This window comes from Rhineura floridana, chromosome 4 (genome assembly GCF_030035675.1).
Source record: "Rhineura floridana isolate rRhiFlo1 chromosome 4, rRhiFlo1.hap2, whole genome shotgun sequence".
NCBI lineage: Eukaryota > Metazoa > Chordata > Lepidosauria > Squamata > Rhineuridae > Rhineura > Rhineura floridana.
The window spans coordinates 208,428,104-208,455,349 of NC_084483.1; the positions used below are offsets into that span (position 1 = coordinate 208,428,104).

Genomic DNA, 27,246 nt, shown 5'->3' on the forward strand with positions numbered 1-27,246 from the left:
GCTGCCCGACTTCACCTCTCTTGGTGATGAGACACACAACAGGGCTGCTGCTAAAGCCTGCAAATTTTGAACAGGTTCCAGCAGGAGGAACATCTAAAGCAGCCTAAAGTTGTAGCGCTACAGGGCTCCAGGTTGGCAAAGGCTGACCTAAAGTGAAGTTGGCTAAGGCAGCTCTTGGATTCTCTCCTCTCCAGATCTTCCTGGACTGTAGCCTTCTGCTGCTCTGTTGGCCCAAGAGTTCCCTTGTTGGTCCATTCTGTTTTCCTTTGGAAGTGAACACTAGCAGTGGTGGCTGGCATTCCCTGGGACCAGTTGGACAGAAGGAGGGGGGACAAACAGGAAGCAGAGTCAGAGCCAATGACAGGCAGAGACAATTCATTCTAGTTGTGCCCCCATCCTTTTCCTCCTGAGTTCTGCAAGGGCAACACAGAGGCGAAGAGAGGAAGCCGACTGCCAGGGTCACTAAGAAGGCCGGTAGGTGGAGGATGGCTGAGGGTTAGTAGTGCAGCGCCCCACGTGCCCACATGGACCAGCCTGAACTGACCATTGGTGCACAATGCAGCCAATCCCAGTCTTTCTTGGGCTTTGGGTTCAAAGTACCTCTCAGCTATGATAATGCTCACTGGGCGACTTTGGGCAAGTAATTTATTTATTAAAAATTAAGAGATATCCCAACAATTCCACTGCATCCACGGTGGATTGCAAGAGGTTGAAAACGGTGCAAGTCTATATAAATGTACAAGTGCTGTAAAATGAGTGACATAAGGAGATTTACAAGAAGCAGGGACCAGATCATTCAAAGAACTCCTCAACCTAACAGGTCAAATGACTGCTGGGACAAAAATCAACAGGCAGCTATAAGGCAGGTGAGTTAAGTCTACCTCCTCAGCAGGGAGTTCCGTCGCCTCAGCCTGGCCACAGAGAAGGAACTCTCTCTCTTCCATCCTGACCAACTCGCATTTCTGCCACTGTTAGAATGCACAAAAGCACCTCTCAGTTATTCACCCTCCAGGATAAGATAGAGGAGACCATTCTGAAGTCTTTGAAAAATGTAGAAAATAAATAGCACAATTAAAAAAAAAAAAGTCATATTTGGAAATCACACCACAGGGATTTGCTAGAATTTCACCCAATTCAGATTTGGTATTGAATTTTCCATTAATTCACTTATTCTCTATTGTTGTGGATCGGATTTTTATGTGGTGGGTTTTTAAAAAAACCAAAACCCCGCCTTTAAAATATTGACTTTAAGAATGTCAATTTTATCAATATTGTCTTTAATTTATCAATATTTCCTTTAAAAATATTGATATTAACACTGATATTTTCATGATGGGGAAAAGCGGTCAGTAAAAGCAACAACTAGCAGACAAAGAATGAACTTGACTCGATACTGGCCTGTCAGGTCAACGGAATGTTTTCAAACCGGCACAGCCAACAGCTGCCATCCCTAGCGGCACACATCTGTTTTGCCAAGAGTACTCCTGGTAGGGAAGGTGGAGTGGTAGACCTTGTAGGATCTTCTTGCATAATGGTGGCCCCTAGCCAACATGGCTACTACATAAACTGTATTTATTGCATCCTGCTTTTCCTCCAAGGAGTTTAAGGCATCCCTCCCACATCTTGATTCCATTTTATTCTCTCAACACCCCTGTGACAGCTGTCAACGTGTGGCCTTGAGTGCTTTGTGTTGAACAGAGCCAGCTCACTTCCGCATCCTTCAGAACAGAGGTGATGAAAGTGGTACGCCATGAGGAGGAGGCAGGGTTAGTTTCCCCATCTCCAACCACTTTTGACAGCTCATCTCAGTTTTCATAAAGGAAACAACATCTTGTTCCTGCTTGTAGCTTGCCCTGGTGCAATTTTAAAATTTAAAACAATATAAAAACAATTTAAAACACATGCTAAAACATATGCTAAAATGCCTGGGAGAAGTCTTGACCTGGCGCCAAAAATATAACAGTGTTGGCGCCAGGCACACCTCGTCAGGGAGATCATTCCATAATTTGGGAAAAAAACACAAGGTGAAAGTTCCCCTTCCCCCTGCACAACTTTTAAAGAAAGAGAAGACTGGCCGGGCCTGGCAACCAAGAGGTCTTCTGTATCTTTAAAAGTTGTGCAGGGGGAAGGGAGAATTCCACCTTGTGGTTTTTCCCATTACAGTGTTGTAAGAACACCTGCACTTGGCTGACTTTCTCTTCTCAGTCTCAGGCCCTGAACCTGGCAACCCTACTGAACATATATGTTGGAAATAATAAATGAGGCCAACTCCTGGGCTGCAATTTGTCAGAAATCCATGATCCAGATGGACTGAAATGAGTCATTTTCACAACACCTTCTGCCTCCCCCCATGACCCTCCTCCATTTTGGCAATCTTTGGGGAATCATGCAAACATTGACTAATATATTGGTCTCTGTTAAAAGTGGCAAGTGTCACTTTAGAAAAGGCATTCCTGCAGTGTGAGGTGACACAAACTTCCTCTCCACCCCCAAATCTTGGCAAAAGATCAAAAGAGTGAAAAATCATCCTGTGGATAGGTTGGCAAGTTGACACTGTTCATGTGAAGGGGGGGCTTGACTCAGTTTGTCCTGCAGTGTCCCTGCCCCCCCCCCAAATATTGGGACCTTTAACACACAAAAATCAAACCACACAGAATCCACCATAACACTTCACCTCTGTACAACTCTTTCCAGGGTTCAAAGGCCTAGGCATGCAATATCTAGTTATTACTAGTTATATCTCTCCTTATAGCAAACCTATGGTCATTATCCTTACTTGCAAATGGAAAGCTGAGGGAGTCAGCTTTTCTAAGGACACTTTGTGAATTCACGGCAGAAGTGAGATTCGAACTAGGGACTCTCTTTTAGCAATTATGCAATACGAGCTTTAACAATCTATTTAGCTGTCAAAGCCATTTTTTAAATAAAAAACCCTTCCACTGTGATTCACAAAATGTTTTCTTAAAAATAGTCCAGTTCATATCGGTGACACCATTAACATTTATTTGAAAAGGCCACCCAGATAACTTTATTCAAACATGAATCAACTAAGTGTCCCCCACCAATATATGACCTTTTGAAGATCAGGAATGAAATCCCCACTCCTCTCCCTCCATTACTCTCTGCCAACACTTAGTGTGTATGGTTGTATACCTCAGATACGAAGGCAGCACTGCACATACAATCATGCACTCAGACATAATGCAAGGAGAATCTTCATATGCCGTTGCCTTGATTCAGATCCATGAACCTTCCGTTCTACCTGTGAACTCAAAGCCAGCCTTGAATAAACCATTAGGGTCCTTGCAGTCGCTATACATATACAGAGGGCACAACTATCACACTGAACCAAAGCTCAACAACGGAAAACATGAGGACAAAAGAGAAACTATTCCAGGCAAAACTCAGGTGGCAGTCTTGGAAATTGCCATAGCTACACACTATAAGAACGCTGCCTTCCATTTAACTTGTTTGATTTGAATTATGCCTTTCCACTGGCTTGCAGAGATCCAAACTAGGGGTTTTCTTTTAGCAATGATGCCGTATGAGCTCTGTTAATAAACACAGAAGAAATTGGAGTTCCAGTGGTGGCTGTTGACTTTGGCCGCTTCCTTGGCTGCTGCTGATCCTCCAGTGGCAGCCATGACAGCTGGTGGTCTCCTGTAGCAGAGGTTGTGATGGAAAATGGAGAGCTCGCTTTCCTAGCTTCGCCTCATCTATTTAAATGAGCCTTCCCTGGCCGTTAGATGAGCTGCTATGGAATATTCATGAACATTCCAACTGTGTAGAAGGGAAAAGGGTGTTAAGCCCTCAAGGTTGAGGGAGAGATGGGACTGCCTTGTCGTGGTGAAAAGGGGCTTGGCCCCAAAGGGAGCAAGACACTCGTCACTTGTTTTGATTAAATCGTGTACATGTGTTTAGAAATGCTGTGTGCACACAGAAGACGGGATACAAACATACATCTGCAAATTTGCACAGGTCACTTAGGTGTATCTGCTGACGCAGCAGCAAAAGTAAATCTGGCCCGAGTTATCCTGAGCAAAAAAATGAGCCGCCTAGCACTGGTTCTCAAAAGATGGAAAAAACCCAAACCTCCCTACTCATCATGAAGGCTGTGCAGTGTGAGTTGGGAGATATACAGCTGCGTTTACTGTGGCAACTCACCCAGCTAACCCACAGCTCCATAGAAAGGAGGTTTGTCAAATCCAGTCTTGTTATACCGCAGCATCCACAACATATTGTTCTTCCAGCCTCTCAACAACTGGCAAAGGATGATCCTACCCTCTTGTCCCATCCAGAGTTGGACCCAAGAGGCTGAGACGTTGGCGCAAGTAAATCTTGTTTTATTAGAGTAATGGATACATCAAAAGCAGTGCGCTTCATAGAGTTCCTACAATAACTCACTATAATTCCCTAACAACACTTTAGACATGCTCTGCAACGTAAAAGAGAGTTGACGCAACACCCCCCTCCCAACTCAGCAGACTTATATAGGGGAAGTTTTGGAGCGCAATCTCTCACTCCTTCATACCCCCGCCCTCTGACCAGTACGCTTTTCCTGCCGTCAAGAGCGAGGTGAAGGGGGGCGAACTTCCAAGGGCTCGTCTGACAAAACAGGGTCCTTATCAACAGACAGGGAAGTAGAAGACGGGGAAGCCTCAGACATCTCTAAGTTACGGGTGGACAAAGGGGGAGTCACTGCTCTTTCGGAATCCTCCCCTAACGGCTTCGAGAGGGCGTTTGGAGGCTGAGCACTATCCTGAAAGGGGAAGGGTTCCCCCGTGGGAATTGGCGGAGCATCTAACACACTCCCTTCCTCCAAGGCTGGAAAAGACACAACAGTGGGACCTTCCGCGCCTTCTGGCCATGGAGGCGCCTGCCATTCATGCCTTCCCCCTCCCTGCTCGTCGATAGAGCGCGGAGGCTCAACACCTCACTTGTGGTTCCTAGCAGAGACAGGGTGCTTTCACCTTGGACAGCTCCTCAAAAGCTCAGATTAAACCTGGAGCGGATTCCACTGCTCCAATGACATCGAACCACCAGCCGCCACTGGTTGAGGCTGTGTGTGAGAGGACTAGTTCACAACCCATCACTGCCCCACACTTAAATGTAGATTAGCTTAGACCACCACCTATATCTTAGGAGGAATGATGCTTGATCATAAACATAAAGCTAGCTTATGCTGCACTGGCCTGTTGTCCAACGACGCCAGAGTCTGCTCTGACTGGCAGTGACTCTGCAAGGTCCCAGGTGGAGAGGAGTCTGCCCCAGGTATCTAACATGAAACCCTTTAACTGGAGATGCGATCCAGGGATTGAACTGTGGGTCTCCTCTACCACTTAGCTATGGCCTTTTCACCTTTGTACCCTCACACTTTCTTTTTCAGAACTGTGCCAAAACAGTTATGTCCTGGGGCAATATTTTTGACCTGGACCAAGTGATGGTCAGCTGCTGTGGCAGACATTGACATTTTAGGAGTCTTGGAGAGTGGGAAACTGAAAAATTCTTTTAATATTCACTGGCTTTGTTTTCAGTGCCTTTTCTTCCAAGTTAGGGCTTCTTTTTCCATCCTAGATTAGGCCCATCTAATCAGGGATCATATAATGAACAGGATGACATCACAATGACAGGTAGCCAATCACTGACATCACTGAAAGCAAATTGGGACGATTCTTTTTGATCTGGTCACATAGGTGATTCAGGCCAATCAGATCGCCGGTTGCACTCACTCTGTATAGCCAAAAACCTTCAACCACTGCAAAGCAACCCTCTTGGAAATCACCGAAAGGAGGAGACTTTTGGCCACTGCTGAAAATGTCCAAGTATCATCTCTTTTGCATGCTTATCCCTACTGTTTATACCAGATATGGAGAAGCTGAATGCCTCCAGATGTTGTCAGACTACAGCTCCCATTAATCCCTAGCCATTGGCCATGCTGGCTAGGGGTGACAGGAGTTAGAGTCCTGCAACATCTGGAAGCCCACAGGTTCGCCATCCCTAATTTACACCTTACTCAAAGTTACTACATTTCAAAAAGATTTTTCTATCTCTACAGAAAATTCCAAAGGGAAAAAAACCTAAAACCTTAACCCCCCCCCCCCGGTGTCAACCCTTTGCTAGGAAAGAAGTCTGAACCAGGAGCAGAAATGAGACAGACCCACACAGAGAACAGATTCACTTTATATGATGGATTATCAACACACGCTGGAGACAGAAAACATCCAACCATTCAAAAATAATACTACTACACAACCGCTTTGAAAACAGCTTTTAAAAAAGGAAAGCTGAAAAAGCCCCCTCCCGCTTCCTCCCACTGTCTGTCAAAGGCTGCCTGGATGCTCGCTGTGGCTTTTGCATGATGGGAAACTAGTCAAGCACAAAGGAAGGAAGGAAGGAAACAAGCAAAAGTATTCTTGGGAGTGTGCAGAGTTGTAACGGGGTGCCTCTGTCCATCTCGCTCAGAAGGTGGTCCAAGGGGGCGCCTCCACTTTGGCTCATGTGGGGAGCACAATCACATTCCACGTGGTTCCAAATGACGATTCGAGCCGCGGCTTTGTCCTGGCATGCAGTCGGGCCCCTCAGTACACACACAGGTCCGGGAACTTCATCTCGTACACTGGGATGGAGTGGCTCTGCGGCTGGCCATAGGCGGCCGTGATGGTACCAGACGGGCTTGGAGGGGGACTGCAGCAAAGAGAAAGGTAGGCCTGGCGGAAGCCATTTCGGTGCCAGAGGCAAAGCTGCAAAATGGCACACCCACCCACAATGAACTCCTCTGCCAGGATTCAGTAGAAGTTCTCCTGCGCAAACCGCACGGGAGCAGCTTTCGTCCCCCAACTCTCCCGTCTCTTACCGTATAGTGATCTCAAAGATCTGGTTGAGCTTGTTCTGGAGTAGAGTTGCCTGCAACAAGAACAACAAAATGGCTATAAGCCTTGCGTTTGCAACGGCATCCTGGAAGGATTCAAAGAAGGTCTCCCCGGGCACCTGCAAGTTGTACCCTTATTTCAGGGGTGGGGAACTGCATTCTGGCCCTCAGAACTCTCCCCACCCAGGCCACCCCCATCCCACCACACCAGGCCTTGCATCCCAAGCGTTTCTGGAGTCAGGATACTGAGGGATGTGTGCGGGTGTGTAGAAACTAGCCTACTGTACAAAGGCAAAATTTACATTCATTGCTCCTCCCACTTTTGCATCTGGTCTTGCCCACCACTGCCATGTGGCCCCTGACAGGTTGCCTGGAAGGGAATGCGGCCCTTGGGCTGAGAACACTTCCCTGCACCTGCCTTATGGATTTGTGGCTTAATAATGCAGCCCTGTTCAGTGCAGTCACTTTTTAAATGCTGGATGATGAGGAGCTTCAGTCACTGTGGACGCCTCCACGGTGGTACAATTAACTTTATTTATAAGATTTATATCCCACCCTTCTTCCCAGAAGGAGCCCAGATTTCTCAGCTGCCCTCCACCTCCATATAAGACCAGGGCAGATTAGAAGAAAAGAATATACAATGATAGAAACAGATAAAATCGTTAGGATTATAAAAGGCACACAAAGATGCTGTAGGGATATCTAGAAGCGGCTTTGAGACATCCCCTGTTGCTTTCACACTACAGGGAGCTGGCCTGGCTTAAGTCATCCTGGGCTATAGTCCTCTCTGACTCCTTATGGACTAGTTCCTTTGCCCATTAACAGCAGCAGCTGAAATCCTAGTCCTGTGCTTTCTGGTTGGTTGGTGGAAAAAAAGTGAAGAACTTTCTTGGTCATGGAGAGACAACCCCCCGCCCCCAAACTAAAAAAAAAAAAAAGCAATTTCTGCTCAAGCAAGGTTTTTATGCAGAGGAAGCTGTCTCATACCAGGTCAGCTTATTTGTTAATCTAGCCCAGGCTGGCAGCCACTCTGGGCAGATAATGGTCTCTCCTACCACGTCCTTGTGATGTCATGGATTTACTTTGGGACCTTCTGCAACGCAAAAGGAAAGGCCCAACCCCTGAGCAACGGACCCTCCCCACTCTGACTGATGGGCTTGAAGGGCTGCCTGCAGGGTTGGGTTTGATGGCGTTTGGGGTTGGTTTGCATGGAAGAGGGAAAAGGAGGAACAAACGGGTGAGTAAGAGGAGGTGGCAAAGGGTGTGTGTACGTTTGCCAGTGTGCCATTCGGGGTATGGCTGTGGGGGACTGGCGAGTGGGATTCTGCAGGCCCTACTGAATGGAGATAAACCCCAACTGCACTGGAAAACTATGCAGGGGTTTCCTGAACCTCCATTGTTTGCTGAGAGCTCTTGACATAAGAAAGTGTTTCGAGGGTTGTCTTTCACATTCAGTCAAGTGATCAATGGTTAAAAATGCAATCATTTCATTAACGCTGCCTTTGTTCGGTCAACAAGTCTCACTCCGAACTTGTATTCATTCAGCGCGAAATGACATAACAATCACAATTACACTAGCCAGCATTGTGTAATTTAGGGGATGGGTAATTTACATAACATTCCCATATCCACTAGGGGCCTCTGAAGAGATGGTTGTGCTTTGCTGCTGTTATGTGCCTTCAAGTCGATTATGACTTATGGTCGACCCTCTGAATCAGTGACCTCCAAGAGCATCTGTCATGAACCACCCTGTTCAGATCTTGTAAGTTCAGGTCTGTGGCTTCCTTTTTGGAATCAACCCATCTCTTGTTCGGCCTTCCTCTTTTTCTGCTCCCTTCTATTTTTCCAAGCATTATTGTCTTTCCTAATGAATCAGGTCTTCTCATTAGGTGTCCAAAGTAGGATAACTTCAGTTTCATCATTTTAGCTTCTAGTGACAGTTCTGGTTTAATTTGTTCTAACACCCAATTATTGGTTTTTTTCGCAGTCCATGGTATGCACAAAGTTCTCCTCCAACACCACATTTCAAATGAGTTGATTTTTCTCTTCTCCACTTTTTGCACTTATTACCAGGACTCAACTGACCTCCCACTTACACAGCCCTCATGACCAGCTGGGAGGTTAGCGCTTTTGATGGAGGAGGGCTGTGGAAATATTTCCCAACCTCCCCATCCTAAAATACCTTCTCCCCCCCCCCCATTATAAAACTGATTTGCAATGTTGAGAAAAAGAGGTAAGGAAATTCACTGAGGTGTCTAACTGTCGGGCAGGCTAACTGAGCTACCAGAGTAAGAAGGATTGATGCAACACACGCTTATTTAGTTACTCAAGAGATGACTAAATGCTGGATAATGATGGAAATGGCAGCTGTGATAGGAGACGGACAAACCTGTGAATTCTGGTTCTCCCAGTTTCTCATTTTTCCAGACTTAAATTTAGTTCCCCACATTTCTGTAGCAGTTTGCAATCTTTTTTAAAAAACATCCTCATGATAACTCTCAGCATTTTAGTATGAATTTCTCCTAACATGCACTTTTTTGCAAGCAATTTCACCTAATATAATGCATTTTTGTGTACACTGTTTAGCTGGAGAACCAAATTGCAAAATTCAGAGACATCATGGAATTTCAAAGGATGGCTGTCCATCAGTTCTCGTATTGGCTTGGGAAGTGCACATTTGGTAGTTTCTCACCAAAATACAAACAAAATCAAATTTCTCTGCCATCCCTAGCCAAACTGCTGCCATCTGGGGGAGGGGACACCGGCCCCTACGCTACCACACTGGATCCTTTGTTTAAAACATTTGCCCCTACCTCTTTCTGCTGGGCCACCCTCTACATACACCCATCGCTTTCCACTGGGAGAGGCGCAAAATGGCCAAGGGACAGGTTGGTAAGAGGGGAAAGCATCAAACGGTCACTCACCCGGGCACCACAGTGAGCGGCGATTTCTTCAAAGGGAGCTTTCTGGAACTTCTCAACCACCTGCCGTCTCCTCTCCCTTTCTTGCTCTTCCACAGCAACGCTGTCCACTAAGGAGAGCAAGGAGGTTGGACAGAACAGCAGCACCTGTGTTACATTAACACCACAAGGTATCCGGGGGGGGGGCAGGGAGACCCCAACAGTTTGGGGGCCAGGAGATTTGTGGAGCATTGAGCATGGGGCTTCTCTTCGCTTTGTAGGATCCTGATTTGTTGTGCAATTATTCTGGGACATGCACACTATTGGAAGTGGGGCAAGAGCAACTCCTGTTTGGGTTCTTTTGTGTGTATTCCAGAAGGAAGATAGAGCGAGGGTCCTCCAGCTGGCTCGGCTTGCCTACCTTTACCTGTGCTCTTCTCTACCTGACTTCCTTCCGTTGCAAACTGACATGCTCAGGGAAGCTGACCTGCCCCTCCTTCCTTCATCTTCTTCTTCGACTGTCCCAGGAGAGAGGAGACATCTTTGTCTTTGCTCTCTCTCCTGAGCCATGAGGGCAACTCCCAAGTCTGGGCATTGTGCCTCCAGCTTAGAACTAGGTATGCCTTTCCCATCTACTATGTATTTCTATAAATAAAGTAGCTTTTCTTATTTTACTACATTTTAAGTCTCAGTGATCTCAATGCAGGGTAAACGCCTGCTACTTAGGTAAACGCAGCTCAGACTGCTGAGGATCTCTGCAAACATATTTCCACAACACCCCCCCTCTGAAGGAGGGGAGAGGGAAACAGTGGCTGAAGGAAAGAGTCAGCAACCCAGCTAGATCGGGTGTTGTCAACATTCCCTCTCTCCTTGCCTCCTAGCCACGGCAGAAGAAAGACGCAAAGCGGGCAGGCCATGCGCCTCCACCGTTGCTCTCCGAAGACACTCACCAATCGCTTTCTTCAGTGTTTCATACGTGATCTCTTCGGCAGGTGCTCTCTGTTCAGGGGTTTGGGGAGGGGAGGGCGAAGAGGAGGCAGAGAAGGGAAACGTTAGAAGCCAGGTGTTGGGGGCAGAACATGTAAATCATGTGCACTGCTGGCTTCCTCCAGATGTTTTGGACTATGGCTCCCATCAGCCCCAGCCAGCATGGCAAATGATAAAGAATGATGGGAGTTGTAGTCTAACATATCAGGAGGGCGCGAGGTTGGGGGAAGGCTGCTGTAGCATGGTAATGCGAAACCACAGTAAAATTCTAAGACTATAAACAGTGTGGTGTAGTGGTTAAGGTGTTGGACTATGACCTGGGAGACCAGGGTTCGACTCCCCACATAGCCATGAAGCTCACTGGGTGTCCTTGGGCCAGTCACTGCCTCTCAGCCTCATGAAAACCCTATTCATAGGGTCGCCGTAAGTCGGAATCGACTTGAAGGTGGTACATTTACATTATAACCAATGGGGGAAAGTTCCCATTTCTCTATCCTCTAGGTCTTTCCCACCCTGTTTTAACTAGCCCCCAATCAGGGGTGGGGAACTTCCTCTTCTGGGCAACCTTCTGGGGGCCACATGCCAGGGATGGGAAGGGCCAGAGGGTAAAGTGAGCAGAGCAATAGGATTTTACTTTTCCACAGAATGTTGCCTTTGGTAGGGTAGTTTCCACCCACAGTCCTCTCTGCCCTCCATCTAAGCAAGCAAGGGGCATCTCAGTTCAAGGCAGTGGCAGCTCCAATGTCAGTGGGGCAGCGGAATCCGCTCCGGGTTTTAGTCTGAACTTTCAAGTAGGGTTCAGCACCTTAGACAGCTCCTTGAAAGGTTGGATTAGAACCCAGAGTGGATTGCACGGCGCCACCAGCTGCCACTGCTTCAAGAACACATTCCAGCTAGACAAAAACATTCAAGGACGGTGCGAAGGAGGGTGTGTCCTGCGAAGAGTCTCCAAGGCCAAAAAGAGACATCTGAAGGGCCACATTCAGCCCCCGGCCCTCAGATTCCCTATCCCTGCCCTAACCGATTCTCCAATCTGTCCTGGAAAGCTCTTGACTCTCACACCCAAGACATGGTCCCATTTCCAAGAGGGGCAGGGCATTGGTGGAGCTCGCCTATGCAACCAATGATGTCACACTTCATAGACGCGGAAGGTGGCCAGGATTATTTGGGTTCAGCCAGTGTTGGTGCCTGCTTGGTCGTTCTTCCACCCTCCGCAGTTGGGGTGGTGGTGATGGCCCGGAAGAGGGCATTCTCTGGGGCAGTCCCTAACTAGTGGCATTCCCTCCCCACAGAGGTGCTCCTGGCACACCTCTTTGCCCTGGCTTTTGGCACCCGAGATGTATGTTTTCAGGACCCACACCGTTCCTGTGATTGAAATTTGTTTTAATTGTTTTTAATACTGAATTCTAAACTACTGTAACCTGCCCTGAGACCTGCTGGTGAAGGAGGTAGTGCCAGTACGACTACCAGGGATCTATTATAATCTGTCATTTTCAGTTTCTATCGCTTTCTTTTTTCCTATCTTCTATTCTCTACATTTCCGCATCCATTTGCAATTTTTTTTAAAAGAAACTTCTCATGAAAATTTATCAGCAAATTTGTCTTAATAGTCACATGTTTGTATGCATTTTTGCCTAATATACACATTTTTGGAAAGCAATGTTCCCTAATATAATGCATTTTAATGTTATTTTTAACTAATATACATATTTTTATGCACACTTTACCCTAGTACATGTCTTTTTGTACACATTTGTACACCTGGCTGGAGAAGTGCATTGCAAAATACTGAGAACTGCAAATTTCAAAGAATAGCTGTGTTTCAGTTCATGCCTTGTTTTGGAAGGTGCAAACTTGGTAGGTTCACAATGGTCCTAATAGGAGCTGCATGCCTAAAATGAGATCTCTCAAATCATGGCTTCTCTACCTATAAGAGAGCGATGATAGGCCATACTCTAATTTTATATAACCCAGATTTAAGGGGAAAGTGCAGCCTATATTCAGACCAGTACAGTAAACAGAAGGCACCGTAAAAAGGGTAAACTGGGGAAAAAGAAGAAGCCATACCTCCTCTTTTTCGGGGCTATTTCTGGACTCTACTTCAACTTGTAGGGAGATGGTCTCTCCAATGCTCTTCCTTTTTGACAGCCTGTCTTCATCTGAGAGGAGCCGGGGGGGGGGAAGGGGGAGAAGAAACACAAGAGTTGTTGTTCTAGAGTGACATCTCTGTCTCTCCACCTCCCAAAGCTGGGAAGAAGATTCTGTTTGCCATTGGCAGGAATTAGGGATAAGGAGGAACTCTTCTTTCCTGAGTTCCTCAAGAACCATATTACTAATTATGAATAAGAGATACAAATGCTTCCTTATTATAACCAATGGTGGTTGGTGAAGCACCTTGGACAGCTCCTGGAAAGTCTGGACTAAGATTCCACTGCCCCACTGACCTGGAGCCGTCAGCCACCACTGCTGGTAACAGGTCACATTATCATTTGTGGCACCTTCCAGATGATGCAGGCCAACCACATCTGGAAGGGCCATTGTAGCTCAGTGGCAGAGCATCTGCCTTACAGGCAGAAGGTCCCAGGTTCAGTCCTCAAGGGCATCACCAGCCAGGGCCAGGAGACAGCTAGATACTCAGCTAGATGGACCAGTTCAGTGTGACTCGGGTCAGCTTCCTACATTGCTAGGACACCCTACTGGCTGCCCTTGGACTAGTCCAATGCTGCCCATTCCAGTTAGCAAGTTTCCTGAGGCTGTAGACCAGTGTTTCTCAACCGGTGTGCCTCCAGATGTTGTCGGACCACAATTCTCATCTTTCCTGACCATTGGCAATGCTGGCTGAGGCCGATGGGAGTTGTGGTCCAACAACATCTGGAGACACACCGGTTGAGAAACACTGTGTAGACAGAGGGTGGGCTGACACAGCCCTTCTGCCCATGGTCCCAAAACAAGACGCTGGGAACAAGCCCGGGACCTTCTGCACATAACTGAGCAGGCTCATTCGGAGAGCGCTTTCACGAGCAGTGATGAGTAGGACCACATGCGCAAGGCTCTCCTGCTGCCACAGGAGGGAGGAAGGGCAGATACAAATTTAATAAATAAATTTGGGAAGGGCCTCTAACAGGTTTTGGACACCACGTGAGTGATGAAAGTCTGAGAGTCTAAACAAGTCCTTATCTATCTTAATGGGCAACGACACATTTTGGATCAGGCCAGCAGCCCATCTAGTCCAGCATCCTGTTCTCACTGTGGGCTACCAGATGCCCCAATGGGAAGCCCTCAAGCAGGACCTAAGTGCAACAGCACTCTTCCCACCTGGAATTCCTAGCAAGTGGTATTCAAAGGCACCCTGCCTCCATTGGTGGAGGGAGAGTTTAGCCATTGTGACCAGCAGCCACCTGCTCCATGAATTTGTCTTTTAAAGCCATCCAAGTTGGTGGCCATCAGACATCTTGATAGCAAATTCTACAGGTTTTATCTAAGGCCCTTGCCTTTGCAACTTTTGTTTCCTTTGAAGTTTTGCAGTATACTTTGTTTTCAGAATAGCTCCTCTCTGGTCACAAAAACCTCTCACCAAGAATATTCTTCTCCATCTGATTTGAATGGGCTTTTAATTGAGATGTGCTGTTATACATAGTAAATGTGTTCATTACTTCCTACAAGTATGTGAGCACACCAGTTACCACCAAAAAGGCGCAATGGCAATTTTATTCCTTGCCAGATCTGATAAGGGAAAAAAACATATTACAAATTTCTGCACATCAACACAGCACAGGTCTTGAGGTCCATAGACTTTGCAACATATGTCAGACATGCACCCTCTACATAGCAGCCTGCAAGACCTAGACGGTTGCTGCTAAGGGCAAACTGGAGGGGAACGCTAGGGCACTGGACATCAACACCGGCTGGAAGCTGCACTGCAAGATGCCAGCCCTTCCTTGGAAGAAGGTTGTGAGGACCTCGCGTCAGGGTGAGTCACCGCCGCTGCCATTATTACCACCATGGGCGTGGAGGCATGCGGGCCCAGCCCTTGGACGCAGACTTTCTGGGATGCGGAGGAGGCCGAGCTGCTGGGCGCTGACACCCAGGGCTCTGAGTCCGAGGTCCGAGTTTACCGTCTTCACCCTGCCCAGCTAGACTCGGATGCCACCCGAAGCGGGGGGCGACGTGGGCGGCAACAGCGGAGGAGGAGGAGAAAATTCCGCACAAGGCACCCCTGGAGTCCCCAGAGGGCCAGTGGGGTTGCCCTCTGTTGCCTTGCCAGGGCAGCTGGACGCCCAAGAAAATCAGAACGTTCCCCTCCCAACAACAAACATATGACACTATAGACCTGGTTGCAAATGCAGTTCTGCTGGATTTGAGGAGACTGGAATTTAACACAGAAAATGCAGTTACTTGTACCACGGATAAAGCCACCATTAAGAGCTACTATGTGTATTGTTATTTAACTTTTGCAGATTGTATTTTGTATTGTCTTATTGATGCATTTTTATACTGTATTTTATATTTGTGTTTTTGTAAGCTGCCTTAAGGGCCTTTGGCCAAAAGGCGGGGTATAAATAAACTAATAATTAATAATAATAATAATAATAATAATAATAATAATAATAATAGACAACTGTAGCAGGAAAATCTGAGTGATTGGCAAGTGATGGCAAATAAGGGTCAGGGAAAATCCCAATGGCCAAGAACTATAAGTGTGAGTGTTTGGGAAAGCGCTGCTCAAGGGCAAACCCAAATTCTCTGCCAAAAGCAAAAGGATGACTTTATCCTGCAATTCATGCTATTTTTTTCATGTTTACTTTTTCTATTTTTGAGGAACTTTGCTGGGCAATGAAGTCCTGATTACCCGAAACCTCACCCAGCCACTCTTTCGCCTCCTCTGAAACAAGCATAAACAGCAGGCGTAGGAGCACATTGCTGAGCCGTAAAGCACTAGAAACGGGCACATCTTGTGCTGGGAGCCACATCCTGCCATCTCCCCCTCCCCTGTGATCAAAGTACGCACCACCCTCATACCTGTCAGCTGGGGGATATAAGGCGTGCTGAGCCTGTCAGAATTGTAGCCGCTGCCTCCCAGCACCTCGCTGATCTTGCTTTGGCGGAAGAGGATCTCGGGGCCCAGGTGGTCCAGGTTCCTTGACAACCTGCAGGAGGGGACCCCAGAAGCAGTGAAAGGGAATTCCAGTGCCTATGCCTCCCTGGGGAGGAAGGGCATGGGAAAGCAACAGTGGATACAGAGAGCATGGGCAACCAGAGGAGGGGCATGCAGTCACACCTCTTCAGTGGCTGCCACCTGTGAATGTAATAAATGTGATAAAGCTCTTCAGGGGGCTCCTTTCATTGTGACAGAGAACCTCAGCCTTCTAGATGTTATTTATTATTTATTTATCTATTACATTTGTATGCCGCCCCATAGCCGAAGCTCTCTGGGTGGTTTACAACAATTAAACATAACAACAAATATACAAATTTAAAAACACATATTTAAAAGCCAATTAAAACACATGCTAAAATGCCTGGTTGCTGGTCTACAACTCCCACTGGCCATGCTGGCTGGGGCTGATGGGAGTTGTAGTTTAAGACATGTGGAGGGCCAAAGGTAGGGGAAGGGAAGGGAAGATCGAGGGTGGGCAACCTGTGACCCTCAAGATGTTGCTGGTCTACAACTCCCATCGTCCCTGGCCATTGGCCATGCTGGCTGGGGCTGATGGGAGTTGTAGTTTAAGACATCTGGAGGGCCAAAGGCAGGGGAAGCGGAAGAGCAAGGGTGGGCAACCTGTGGCCCTCAAGATGATGCTGGTCTACAACTCCCATCGTCCCTGGCCATTGGCCATGCTGGCTGGGGCTGATGGGAGTTGTACTCCAAGACATCTGGAGGGCCAAAGGTAGGGGAAGCGGAAGAGCAAGGGTGGGCAACCTGTGGCCCTCAAGATGATGCTGGTCTACAACTCCCATCGTCCCTGGCCATGCTAGCTGGGGCTGATGGGAGTTGTACTCCAAGACATCTGGAGGCACAAAGGTAGGGGAAGCGGAAGAGCAAGGGTGGGCAACCTGTGGCCCTCAAGATGATGCTGGTTTACAACTCCCATCGTCCCTGGCCATTGGCCATGCTGGCTGGGGCTGATGGGAGTTGTACTCCAAGACATCTGGAGGGCCAAAGGTAGGGGAAGCGGAAGAGCAAGGGTGGGCAACCTGTGGCCCTCAAGATGATGCTGGTCTACAACTCCCATCGTCCCTGGCCATGCTAGCTGGGGCTGATGGGAGTTGTACTCCAAGACATCTGGAGGCACAAAGGTAGGGGAAGCGGAAGAGCAAGGGTGGGCAACCTGTGGCCCTCAAGATGATGCTGGTCTACAACTCCCATCGTCCCTGGCCATGCTAGCTGGGGCTGATGGGAGTTGTACTCCAAGACATCTGGAGGGCCAAAGGTAGGGGAAGGGGAAGAGCAAGGGTGGGCAACCTGTGGCCCTCAAGATGATGCTGGTCTACAACTCCCATCGTCCCTGGCCATTGGCCATGCTGGCTGGGGCTGATGGGAGTTGTACTCCAAGACATCTGGAGGCACAAAGGTAGGGGAAGCGGAAGAGCAAGGGTGGGCAACCTGTGGCCCTCAAGATGATGCTGGTCTACAACTCCCATCGTCCCTGGCCATTGGCCATGCTGGCTGGGGCTGATGGGAGTTGTACTCCAAGACATCTGGAGGGCCAAAGGTAGGGGAAGCGGAAGAGCAAGGGTGGGCAACCTGTGGCCCTCAAGATGATGCTGGTCTACAACTCCCATCGTCCCTGGCCATGCTAGCTGGGGCTGATGGGAGTTGTACTCCAAGACATCTGGAGGCACAAAGGTAGGGGAAGCGGAAGAGCAAGGGTGGGCAACCTGTGGCCCTCAAGATGATGCTGGTCTACAACTCCCATCGTCCCTGGCCATGCTAGCTGGGGCTGATGGGAGTTGTACTCCAAGACATCTGGAGGCACAAAGGTAGGGGAAGCGGAAGAGCAAGGGTGGGCAACCTGTGGCCCTCAAGATGATGCTGGTCTACAACTCCCATCGTCCCTGGCCATTGGCCATGCTGGCTGGGGCTGATGGGAGTTGTACTCCAAGACATCTGGAGGGCCAAAGGTAGGGGAAGCGGAAGAGCAAGGGTGGGCAACCTGTGGCCCTCAAGATGATGCTGGTCTACAACTCCCATCGTCCCTGGCCATTGGCCATGCTGGCTGGGGCTGATGGGAGTTGTACTCCAAGACATCTGGAGGCACAAAGGTAGGGGAAGCGGAAGAGCAAGGGTGGGCAACCTGTGGCCCTCAAGATGATGCTGGTCTACAACTCCCATCGTCCCTGGCCATTGGCCATGCTGGCTGGGGCTGATGGGAGTTGTACTCCAAGACATCTGGAGGGCCAAAGGTAGGGGAAGCGGAAGAGCAAGGGTGGGCAACCTGTGGCCCTCAAGATGATGCTGGTCTACAACTCCCATCGTCCCTGGCCATGCTAGCTGGGGCTGATGGGAGTTGTACTCCAAGACATCTGGAGGCACAAAGGTAGGGGAAGCGGAAGAGCAAGGGTGGGCAACCTGTGGCCCTCAAGATGATGCTGGTCTACAACTCCCATCGTCCCTGGCCATTGGCCATGCTGGCTGGGGCTGATGGGAGTTGTACTCCAAGACATCTGGAGGGCCAAAGGTAGGGGAAGCGGAAGAGCAAGGGTGGGCAACCTGTGGCCCTCAAGATGATGCTGGTCTACAACTCCCATCGTCCCTGGCCATTGGCCATGCTGGCTGGGGCTGATGGGAGTTGTACTCCAAGACATCTGGAGGCACAAAGGTAGGGGAAGCGGAAGAGCAAGGGTGGGCAACCTGTGGCCCTCAAGATGATGCTGGTCTACAACTCCCATCGTCCCTGGCCATTGGCCATGCTGGCTGGGGCTGATGGGAGTTGTACTCCAAGACATCTGGAGGGCCAAAGGTAGGGGAAGCGGAAGAGCAAGGGTGGGCAACCTGTGGCCCTCAAGATGATGCTGGTCTACAACTCCCATCGTCCCTGGCCATTGGCCATGCTGGCTGGGGCTGATGGGAGTTGTACTCCAAGACATCTGGAGGCACAAAGATGTTCCCCATCCCTACATTTTGAGGCAGCAGCTCCCGGGCCAACTTGGGCTCTCTTACCTGGGCTTCTCTGCAAACACGCCTTTGGGGAGCAGGTATGGGGCTTCCTTTTCTCTCATCTCTATGACCTGGAAAACAGGAAGGAGGTAAGACTTGCTCTACCAGCTGAGACCCTCTGGGCCCTCTCGACAATCGCCAGCGCCTGGCAAATGCTTCATCTCTGAAGGCCCTGCTTGGCGCTCCCTAAGAACAATGGAAGCTCCCTTATACTGAGTGAGACCATCCTGGTCCATCTAGCTCAGTACAGTCTACACTGACTGACAGCAGCTCTCTAGGGTATCAGGCAGGAAGTCTCTGGAGCTGCTGCTGGGAAGTGAACCTGGGACCTTCTGCATGCAAGGCAGATGCTCTGCCACTGAGCTATGGCCTTTCCCCATTGCTAGACTGGTTTACCCAGAAGCACGCTGAAGGCATGATCAAGGAAGTGAAGCATCCACAGCAAGGGCTTAAGGAGCAATTCCGCTGGTCCAGTTTTCACAGAGGACCAGCCTGATGTGGTGCTCCCAAACTTGCTTCCGTTTTGGAATTCAACTCCCTGTCCTCCTCCTCTGGATTTTGCTATGCAGTTTTGGTGGACAAAAATAAGTATTTTATTTTTTAAACATGCACACGACACGCACGTTTAACAGAAAGATGTACTGAAAGAAGTGTGTATTTTACATAAAATTGTAAAAGGACTTTTCATGCGTTCTTTCAAAAAATCCATACAAAATGGGATAAGAATGGACTTAGAGCTGAGTACCAAGAAAAGTGAAAAAAAAAAAAAAGATCATCTGTCCACCATCAGATCAAAGTCCCCATGACTTCACCAACAACAATCCTTATATGCCTGGATATATATATTTTTTTTGGGGGGGGAGCCAGCTGTCCAGTGCAAGAGCAAGAGAGACGCATATGGTGAACTTGTGGTAGATAACATTACTACCCAGCTCTTAACTGGTGCTACTGGAAAGTGGGGGGAGGGGAGGAAAGGAAAGGAGGGGAAGAGGAAGAGACTTTGTTGTCTTGGTATTGGTATTAACCTTTAAAACCCTAAAGGGTTTCGGCCCTGCTTACCTGAAAGAGCGCCTCCACCGCCACCAATTATGCCGCCCAACTAGATCAGCCACACAAGGCCTTCTCTCAATCCCGCCAACCAAAACAGCTAGGTTGGTGGGTACTAGGGAGAGAGCCTTTTCTGTGGTGGCCCCCACTCTCTGGAACTCCCTCCCATGTGATCTCCGACATGCCCCTTCCCTAGAGGTATTCCGCAAGGCCCTGAAGACGTGGCTATTTCAACAGGCCTTTGAGGTCCTTGGGAGGGGTAAATCTCCATGATTTTGTCATCTATCATATGCTGCTAATATAACTGTTTTTATATGTATCGATGACTGTCCAATATTTTATTTATTGTTATTATGTGATTGCATTTGAAATTTTTGTATTTTATCTCATTTTAATGTACGTCGCCTAGAGTGGCTAATTGCCAGATAGGCGACAAACAAATTAAATATTATTATTATTATTACCGTATATTCCAGCATATAAGACGACTTTTTAACCCAGGAAAATCTTCACAAAAGTTGGGGGTTGTCTTATACGCCCAGTCGTCTTATACGCCGGAATATACGGTATATTATTCTTGACTTTCCACCAACCAAACTCTTCACGTAGCAAATTTATGGACCATTCATTTATTTATTCATTTATAAATAAATATTCAAGTTTCATTAAAAAAAACCCTAAAGTGGTTTACAACAAACATAGGACAATAAAAGCCACACACAAATTAAAACAGTTTACCAGCTGCCTATTACGGAAAAATGTTTCTTAATTGTCTGCATAAGCCTGCTGGCTTAATTAACACCCGGAACGCACGGCCACTTCCGATGAAACCCTCTCTTCCCTGCATTTCCTGGTAACATCTAATTCAGTGTTCTTCCATATTGGGTCCCCAGATGACTGCTTGACTAAGCTTGGTGGGGATGATGGGAGTTATAGCCGGACAACATCTGGGGACCCAAGAATGCTGGCCTAGTTGACAACAGATGTGTTCAATGTGTCCTTGGCTACTCCCCCACATGTGGCAGCCAATAAAGCGGTGCAGGAGACGGTTGTGGGCTTCTTAAAGGCCTCCAAATACCCAGAGTGGGAATGAGGTCCCTGCAGCAGGCAGGCCTTTGGGTTGACTCAACAGGGCCCATGGACTTTTGAGAGAAAAAGAGAGGACAGGGTAACGCCAAACGGCAGACCTCATGAATGTGCTGGCAGAAGGCGGGCACGGTGGTCAGCTGGCTGATCAGGTTCAGGTAGGCGGCTCCAAGGGCGTACAGCGCGCAGCGGCTGTAGAGCGAGAGGTTATCCTCATTGACCTGGGCCAATTCCTGGAAAGAGGATTGTAACATTATGGATCCACAGAGCCAGCAATACGTCTGCTGAGAAATGATGATTTCAGAGACCATGGAAGCGCTAACTCTCATCTGCTGGTTTAGATGCTTTATCACCTCACAGGTTTGAAGTGTATTGCAGTGGTTCCCAACTTTTATGAGCACAGGACCTCCTTTATAAGCTGAACATTTTTTGTGACCCCCTCCCCCCAGGGAGGCAGGCTGGCTGCCAGGAAGGAAGGGGGAAAGCAGCCTTTCTTTGCAGCCTTGCTTCTTTTTGCTTCACAAAAAGCCCTCTCCTCTCACTCTAAGTAAGGGCGCTGCCAGTAGCGGCAGTGCAAGGAGACGGGAATCAGTGATAGCAATCCCCTCTTCTTCCTGGTAGCTCCACCCTCAGCCTCCTTTGGCATCTGCCATGTATTTTATAGGCAGATGCCTGCCCTTAGTGCGCCTGAAAGATGCTCTGGCGCTTCAGCAAAAGGCCTCCCCTCTCGTTTGGAGCAAGGGGGGGTGTCATCTGCAGCGGCAGCGGAAAGCAGACAGTGTCCAGGGAGTGAAGACTTCTTTAAAAAAATAATATAATTCATTTCTTTACTGTTCACGGCCCCCTCTGGCTTACTTCACGGCCCCCCTGGGGGTCCCGGCCCCCAGGTTGGGAACCACTGCTGTGTTGCATTATATTATTCTAACCTGCCCCAAGGCCATTTTACAGCAAGGTAGATATTGTATATTTTATATATCTGTACATGTGGTATACAGATATATAAAATGAATGACAGAGCATCCAAACTGGACTCAAAAACAAAGGAGATTGTATCTCAAGATGCTTAAACAAAAATGAGTATTTTATTTTCAAAACATCTCCTTTGTTTTGGGAGATATTTAAAATGTCCAGAACTGTTATTATTAATCTTACTCTTATTTATAAGACTATTTTTAAACTCTCAACTCCTAAAAAAATATCAAGGCTGTATTTAACAAAAGTATTAAATCATCATGAAAACACCTACAAAATCATAAAATACGAACAGATGTCCAACACTGAATCAGATTATTTATCTGAAAACACCTGGAGAAATAAATTTATTTATTTCACAGATTTATAAACCACTTCACAGCCAGAAGCTATCAAAGAAATGTACAATAAGATAAAATTAGGTAAAATACAAAGAATAAACCATAAAGCCTTCTTAAACAGCAGTCTTCAGTCGCTCCCTTTCATGTGGTGTCGTCCTAATTTCAGCTGTTCATTGATTCCAGAGGGCTGGAGCAGCCCTTGGAACACCCTGTAGGCACTTCAATTCTTTTTAAAGAAACTACGACATTCATGTGGATTTCTAACAGCTTTTCACCCCCCCCTCAAAAAACATCTGCATGGAAATGGGATGGAGTAGAAGAGGCTCTCCGGAGAACACACGTGAAAGGGGCCTGAACCAGATTAAGACCATTTTTGCACATGAAAATTTGTTAGATACCCCCAAAATTGAGTTGTCGTCTACCGCACTGTTCTTCAACCTTGGGTCCCCAGCTATTGTTGAACTACAACTCTCATCATGCTTAGCCATTGGCTAAGCTGTCTGGGGCTGATGGGAGCTGTAGTCCAACAACCTGCTTGAAGAACACTGGTCTACAGGATCCAGATCCAAGATTCTTCCTCTGTAATCTGCCAGCTGAGATCCTACTCTGCCCCAGATACCCACATCCTGATTTGCTGATCCTTTCCTCCCCCCCTCCATCCTAAAAAAGTTGGCAACAGGCTCCCTGCAAAGGTATGTAGAGGCTTGGAAGATGCCCAGTCTTCCACTCGTCTTTGCCCAGCCCCTACCTGCATGGCCAGCACCAGCCGGATGAGGTCCACCACCACCTCCTCATTGGCCAGCTCAATGCTGATGAGCGCCAGCAGACTGTAGAGGGCCTCGTAGTGAGCGCGCCCATTGTTTTCCTCCTTGCAGGTCAAATACATGTGCCGATAGAGCTGCTGGGAGTGCTACGGAGAGAGAGAAGAGCACCTTCTGTTAGGGTGGCATCATGGGATGAGTCTTACTACACAATGCTTTTCAAGTATTTAATCATAGCGAGATAGAATCATATTTTCCCCCTGGGACCACAGAGTTATGGGACAGCCCAGATAATGGATTAAAACATGCACAAAATATGCTGAAATCATACATTTGCTTATATCTGCTTAGAATATGCTTACCTTAGAATATGCTTAACATATGTTGAAATAAGCCTATAAAGTCTGCATTGTGCATAAGAACCAAAAATTAGTAATAAAAGGAGTAGTTTAAAACTGCCCCCTTTTCCATCTCCTGACTAAAGCTGTAATTTTCCTAAAAAACAACTGGTACAGACATAGAGATAACAGGTCTGGGCAGACTGCCAATGTGTTATGTTTGCCATCAACGTGAAGTAAAAAGGACGTTTATTATATGGCATGACTGAGACATGCAGACTTTCCAGACAGCAGAGAATAGAGTGTTCTTGCACTCAGGTCCTGCTTGCGGGCTTCCCCCAGGCACCTGGTTGGCCACTGTGAGAACAGGATGCTGGACTAGATGGGCCACTGGCCTGATCCAGCAGGCTCTTCTTATGTTCTTATGTCCCACCAGTAAAGAGAAGTGAACAAGCAGTAGCTGATAAGACCATGGGAACATGCCTTCCCTTAGATAAGAAAGTGTATAAAAAGCCAGGTTTTAGAGCACTCAGGACCCTCATCTCTGCTAGAGTGGGGGGTCAAAACGCAGGACAGAACCATCCATGACAGCTGATGGGTGATGTATCATGATGCACCAATTACCTAGAGAGGTAGTGGGCTCTCCGACACTGAAAACATTCAAGAGGCAGCTGGACAGCCGTCTGTCGGGAATGCTTTGATTTGGATTCCTGCATTGGGCAGGGGGATGGACTTGATGGCCTTATAGCCCCCTTCCAACTCTACTATTCTATGATTCTATTTATTTATTTATTTATTTATTGTATTTATACTGTTGTTGTTATGTGCCTCCAAGTCGACTACGACTTATGGCGACCCTATGAATCAGTGACCTCCAAGAGCATCTGTCAATTGTATTTATATACCGCCCCATAGCCGAAGCTCTCTGGGCAGTTTACAGTAACTAAAAACATTAAAAACAAATATACAAATTTAAAACACATCTTCTAAAAACAATTTAAAACACAATTTAAAAAATTTAAAACACATGCTAAAATGCCTGGAAGAGGAAAGCCTTGTCCTGGCGCCGAAAAGATAACAGTGTTGGCGCCAGGCACACCTCGTCAAGCAGATCATTCTATAATTTGGGGGCCACCACTGGGAAGGCCCTCTCCCTTGTTGCCACCCTCCAAGCTTCCCTCGGAGTAGGCACCCGGAGGAGGGCCTTTGATCTTGAACGTAGTGTACAGGTGGGTGTGTATCGGGAGAGGCGTTCCATCAGGTATTGTGGTCCCAAGTCATGTAAGGCTTTATAGATCAAAACCAGCACCTTGAATTGAGCTCAGAAACATACAGGCGACCAATGCAAGCGGGCCAGAATCGGTTTTATATGTTCGGACCGTCTGGTCCCTGTTACCAATCTGGCCGCTGCACTTTGCACAAGCTGCAGTTTCCGAACCGTCTTCAAAGGCAGCCCCTATGACATGTATTCCTGTGTATTTTGTAACTTTGGCTCTGTGATATGTCTTAGAGTTGAACTCAGTCCTTCATCTATTGCAACTTGTTTCAACTAAGAAGTGCCTTCAGAGTCTTTTACTTTGATGTTAAATGGATATCCAGCAATTTCTTTCTTGCTGATGCGTATTCCTGTTTTCTCTTTCTGCAATGTTGGCTAAGGCCACCTAGAATGCATTTTATTCGTTGTAGTGTGCAAGATATGAATAAATAGCATATATTATAAAGACTGTTCTGCTGTCTGAAGTTTGACTCCCAAATAGAGAATTTCTGACGACTACTGTAGATAACCTGTGCGCTTAGGTGAACTAACGTTTGACATACATGGACTCTTTGTGGACACGGGGGAAGGGAGACAGCAAGAACCCTCGACCCTGTGCATTCACTGGCAAGGGGGCTAGTCTTGCCAATATCAACAGGAATTCCCCCAATGCTTAGTGCTGGGAGGAAGGGCGGGATACAAATTAAATGAATAAATGAATGAATGAAAAACGCCTTGCATGCAGAAGATCCCAGTTTGAACCACGGCCATCTCCAGTGCAGACAGAATCAGGAGGGCAACAGTGAAAGACCTCCCTCTGCCTGAGAGCCTGGAGAGATACTGACCACCAGACGAGGCAATACTAGGCTGGGTGGACAACTAGGAACCTAAGAAGAGCCCTGAACCTGGATCAGGCCCGTGGCCCATCTAGTCCAGCATCCTGTTCTCACAGTGGCCAACCAGATGCCCCCAATGGGAAGCCCGCAAGCAAGGCGGGAGTGTAAGAGCACTCTCCCTTCCTGTGGTTTCTAGCAACTGGTATTAAGAAGCACAATGTCTCTGACACTGGACATTTCTTTTTATTTATTAAATTTATATCCTGCCCTTTCTCCCAATAGGATCTCAGGCGTCAATTTTGTGATTGGGGTTGTTTTTAATTGTTTTTTTCCAAACACTGTATTTTAAGGTTGTAGTAACCCGTGCTGGGACCCCTGGCTGAAGGGTGGGCAATAGATGCTAACAGTCATAGAACCCAGCCAGTGTGGCTAGTAGCCAACGATAGCCTTCTCCTCCATTAATTTGTCTAATTCTCTTTTCAAGCCGTCCAAGTTGGTGGCCATCGCTGCCTCTTGTGGGAGCAAATTCCACAGTTTAACTCTGTGCTGCATGAAGAAGTACTTCCTTTTGTCTGTCCTGAATCTTTCAACATTCATCTTCATTGGATATCCACGAGTTCTTGTGTCATGAGAGAGGGAGAAAAACTTCTCCCTATGCACTTTCTCCATGCTATGCATGAAAATCTGCTGGGAGAGACCCCCATTCCAGATGATTCTCTGGCGTCATCCCTGATGAACTTACATCAGCCAGGAGAAAGGGGCTGGAAGGGGCTGGGGAGCAGCCAAAGAACATCAACCCCTATGTCTGGATCAGCGGAGTGTTGCATATGACCTCTGAACATGGGGCTTCTATGGAGCTATAATGGCAAGTAGCCACTGATATCAGAACATCGGAATCTGCCTTATCTTGAGTCAGATGATGATGATGATTTGAATTTACATCCTGGAGCCCAGGGTAGCAAACACATCAACAAAATAATTTTAATTTTAAAAAAAGCATGCTACAAACAGTTAACCGCATCCTTAAAGACACAGTTGCAATTAAAAATGTTCTTCCATCCAGTGATCTCCAGGTTTCCAGGAACAGACCCCTTCAGCTGTCAAACACCTGAGTAAACAAGAATGTTTCCAAATTCCTTCTGAAAGTCAGCAGCAATGGAGACAAACACACCTCAACGGGGAGGGCATTCCACAAACAGGAAGCCACCACCAAACAGGGCTGATCATGTGTCAGCGCCAACCAGGCAGGACCTGGGGGCACCACGTCCAACGACAAAAGATTGTGGGTGCATCTAGCAGAGTATTGTCTACACTGTTCGCTTAAAGGCCAGCAGAGTCCACCTATGCACTCCCTGGTGAAATCTAAGAGGTCCCATCTGTCTGGGAATTCCACCGGCTTTTGAAGATGTGCTTCCTTACACAGGCACGCTCTTGACCTCTCTGCCCGAGTTTCCGGTTTTAACGGCTGTGTTGTTTGAATGGAAATTTTTATTGCATAGTTTAATTATGGATGTTTATATTTTAATGTTTATCTGGTCTTTTATACTCTGTAAACTGCTTAGAAGCCTATTTTGGCATTAAGTTGTATATTAATAAAATGATTAAGAAATCATCATCATCTAAGGAGATGCCCCCTACAGGTAGGCTAGCATGCTTATAAATCCTTCTCTGAATCATTTCTAACCCTATCAACCCCA

The 27,246-nt window shown here is 47.4% G+C and overlaps 1 protein-coding gene across 6 annotated transcripts in view; it reads right to left on the reverse strand.

The window, feature by feature from the left end:
* Window positions 1-6,167: 6,167 nt before the first annotated feature.
* The window catches only part of EFR3B (EFR3 homolog B), a 163,707-nt gene continuing 142,628 nt past the window's right edge, over window positions 6,168-27,246 (reverse strand). For all 6 annotated transcript variants that reach the window (XM_061625876.1, XM_061625875.1, XM_061625878.1 and 3 more), the window contains 9 exons: window positions 23,108-23,269; window positions 21,148-21,279; window positions 18,917-18,984; window positions 15,775-15,902; window positions 12,823-12,914; window positions 10,719-10,767; window positions 9,793-9,899; window positions 6,854-6,903; window positions 6,168-6,684 (listed from right to left, as the gene is read on the reverse strand). In XM_061625876.1, the coding sequence (XP_061481860.1) occupies window positions 6,579-6,684; window positions 6,854-6,903; window positions 9,793-9,899; window positions 10,719-10,767; window positions 12,823-12,914; window positions 15,775-15,902; window positions 18,917-18,984; window positions 21,148-21,279; window positions 23,108-23,269 (894 nt within the window). In that variant the 3' untranslated portion in view covers window positions 6,168-6,578. The remainder of the gene's footprint in view (window positions 6,685-6,853; window positions 6,904-9,792; window positions 9,900-10,718; window positions 10,768-12,822; window positions 12,915-15,774; window positions 15,903-18,916; window positions 18,985-21,147; window positions 21,280-23,107; window positions 23,270-27,246) is intronic.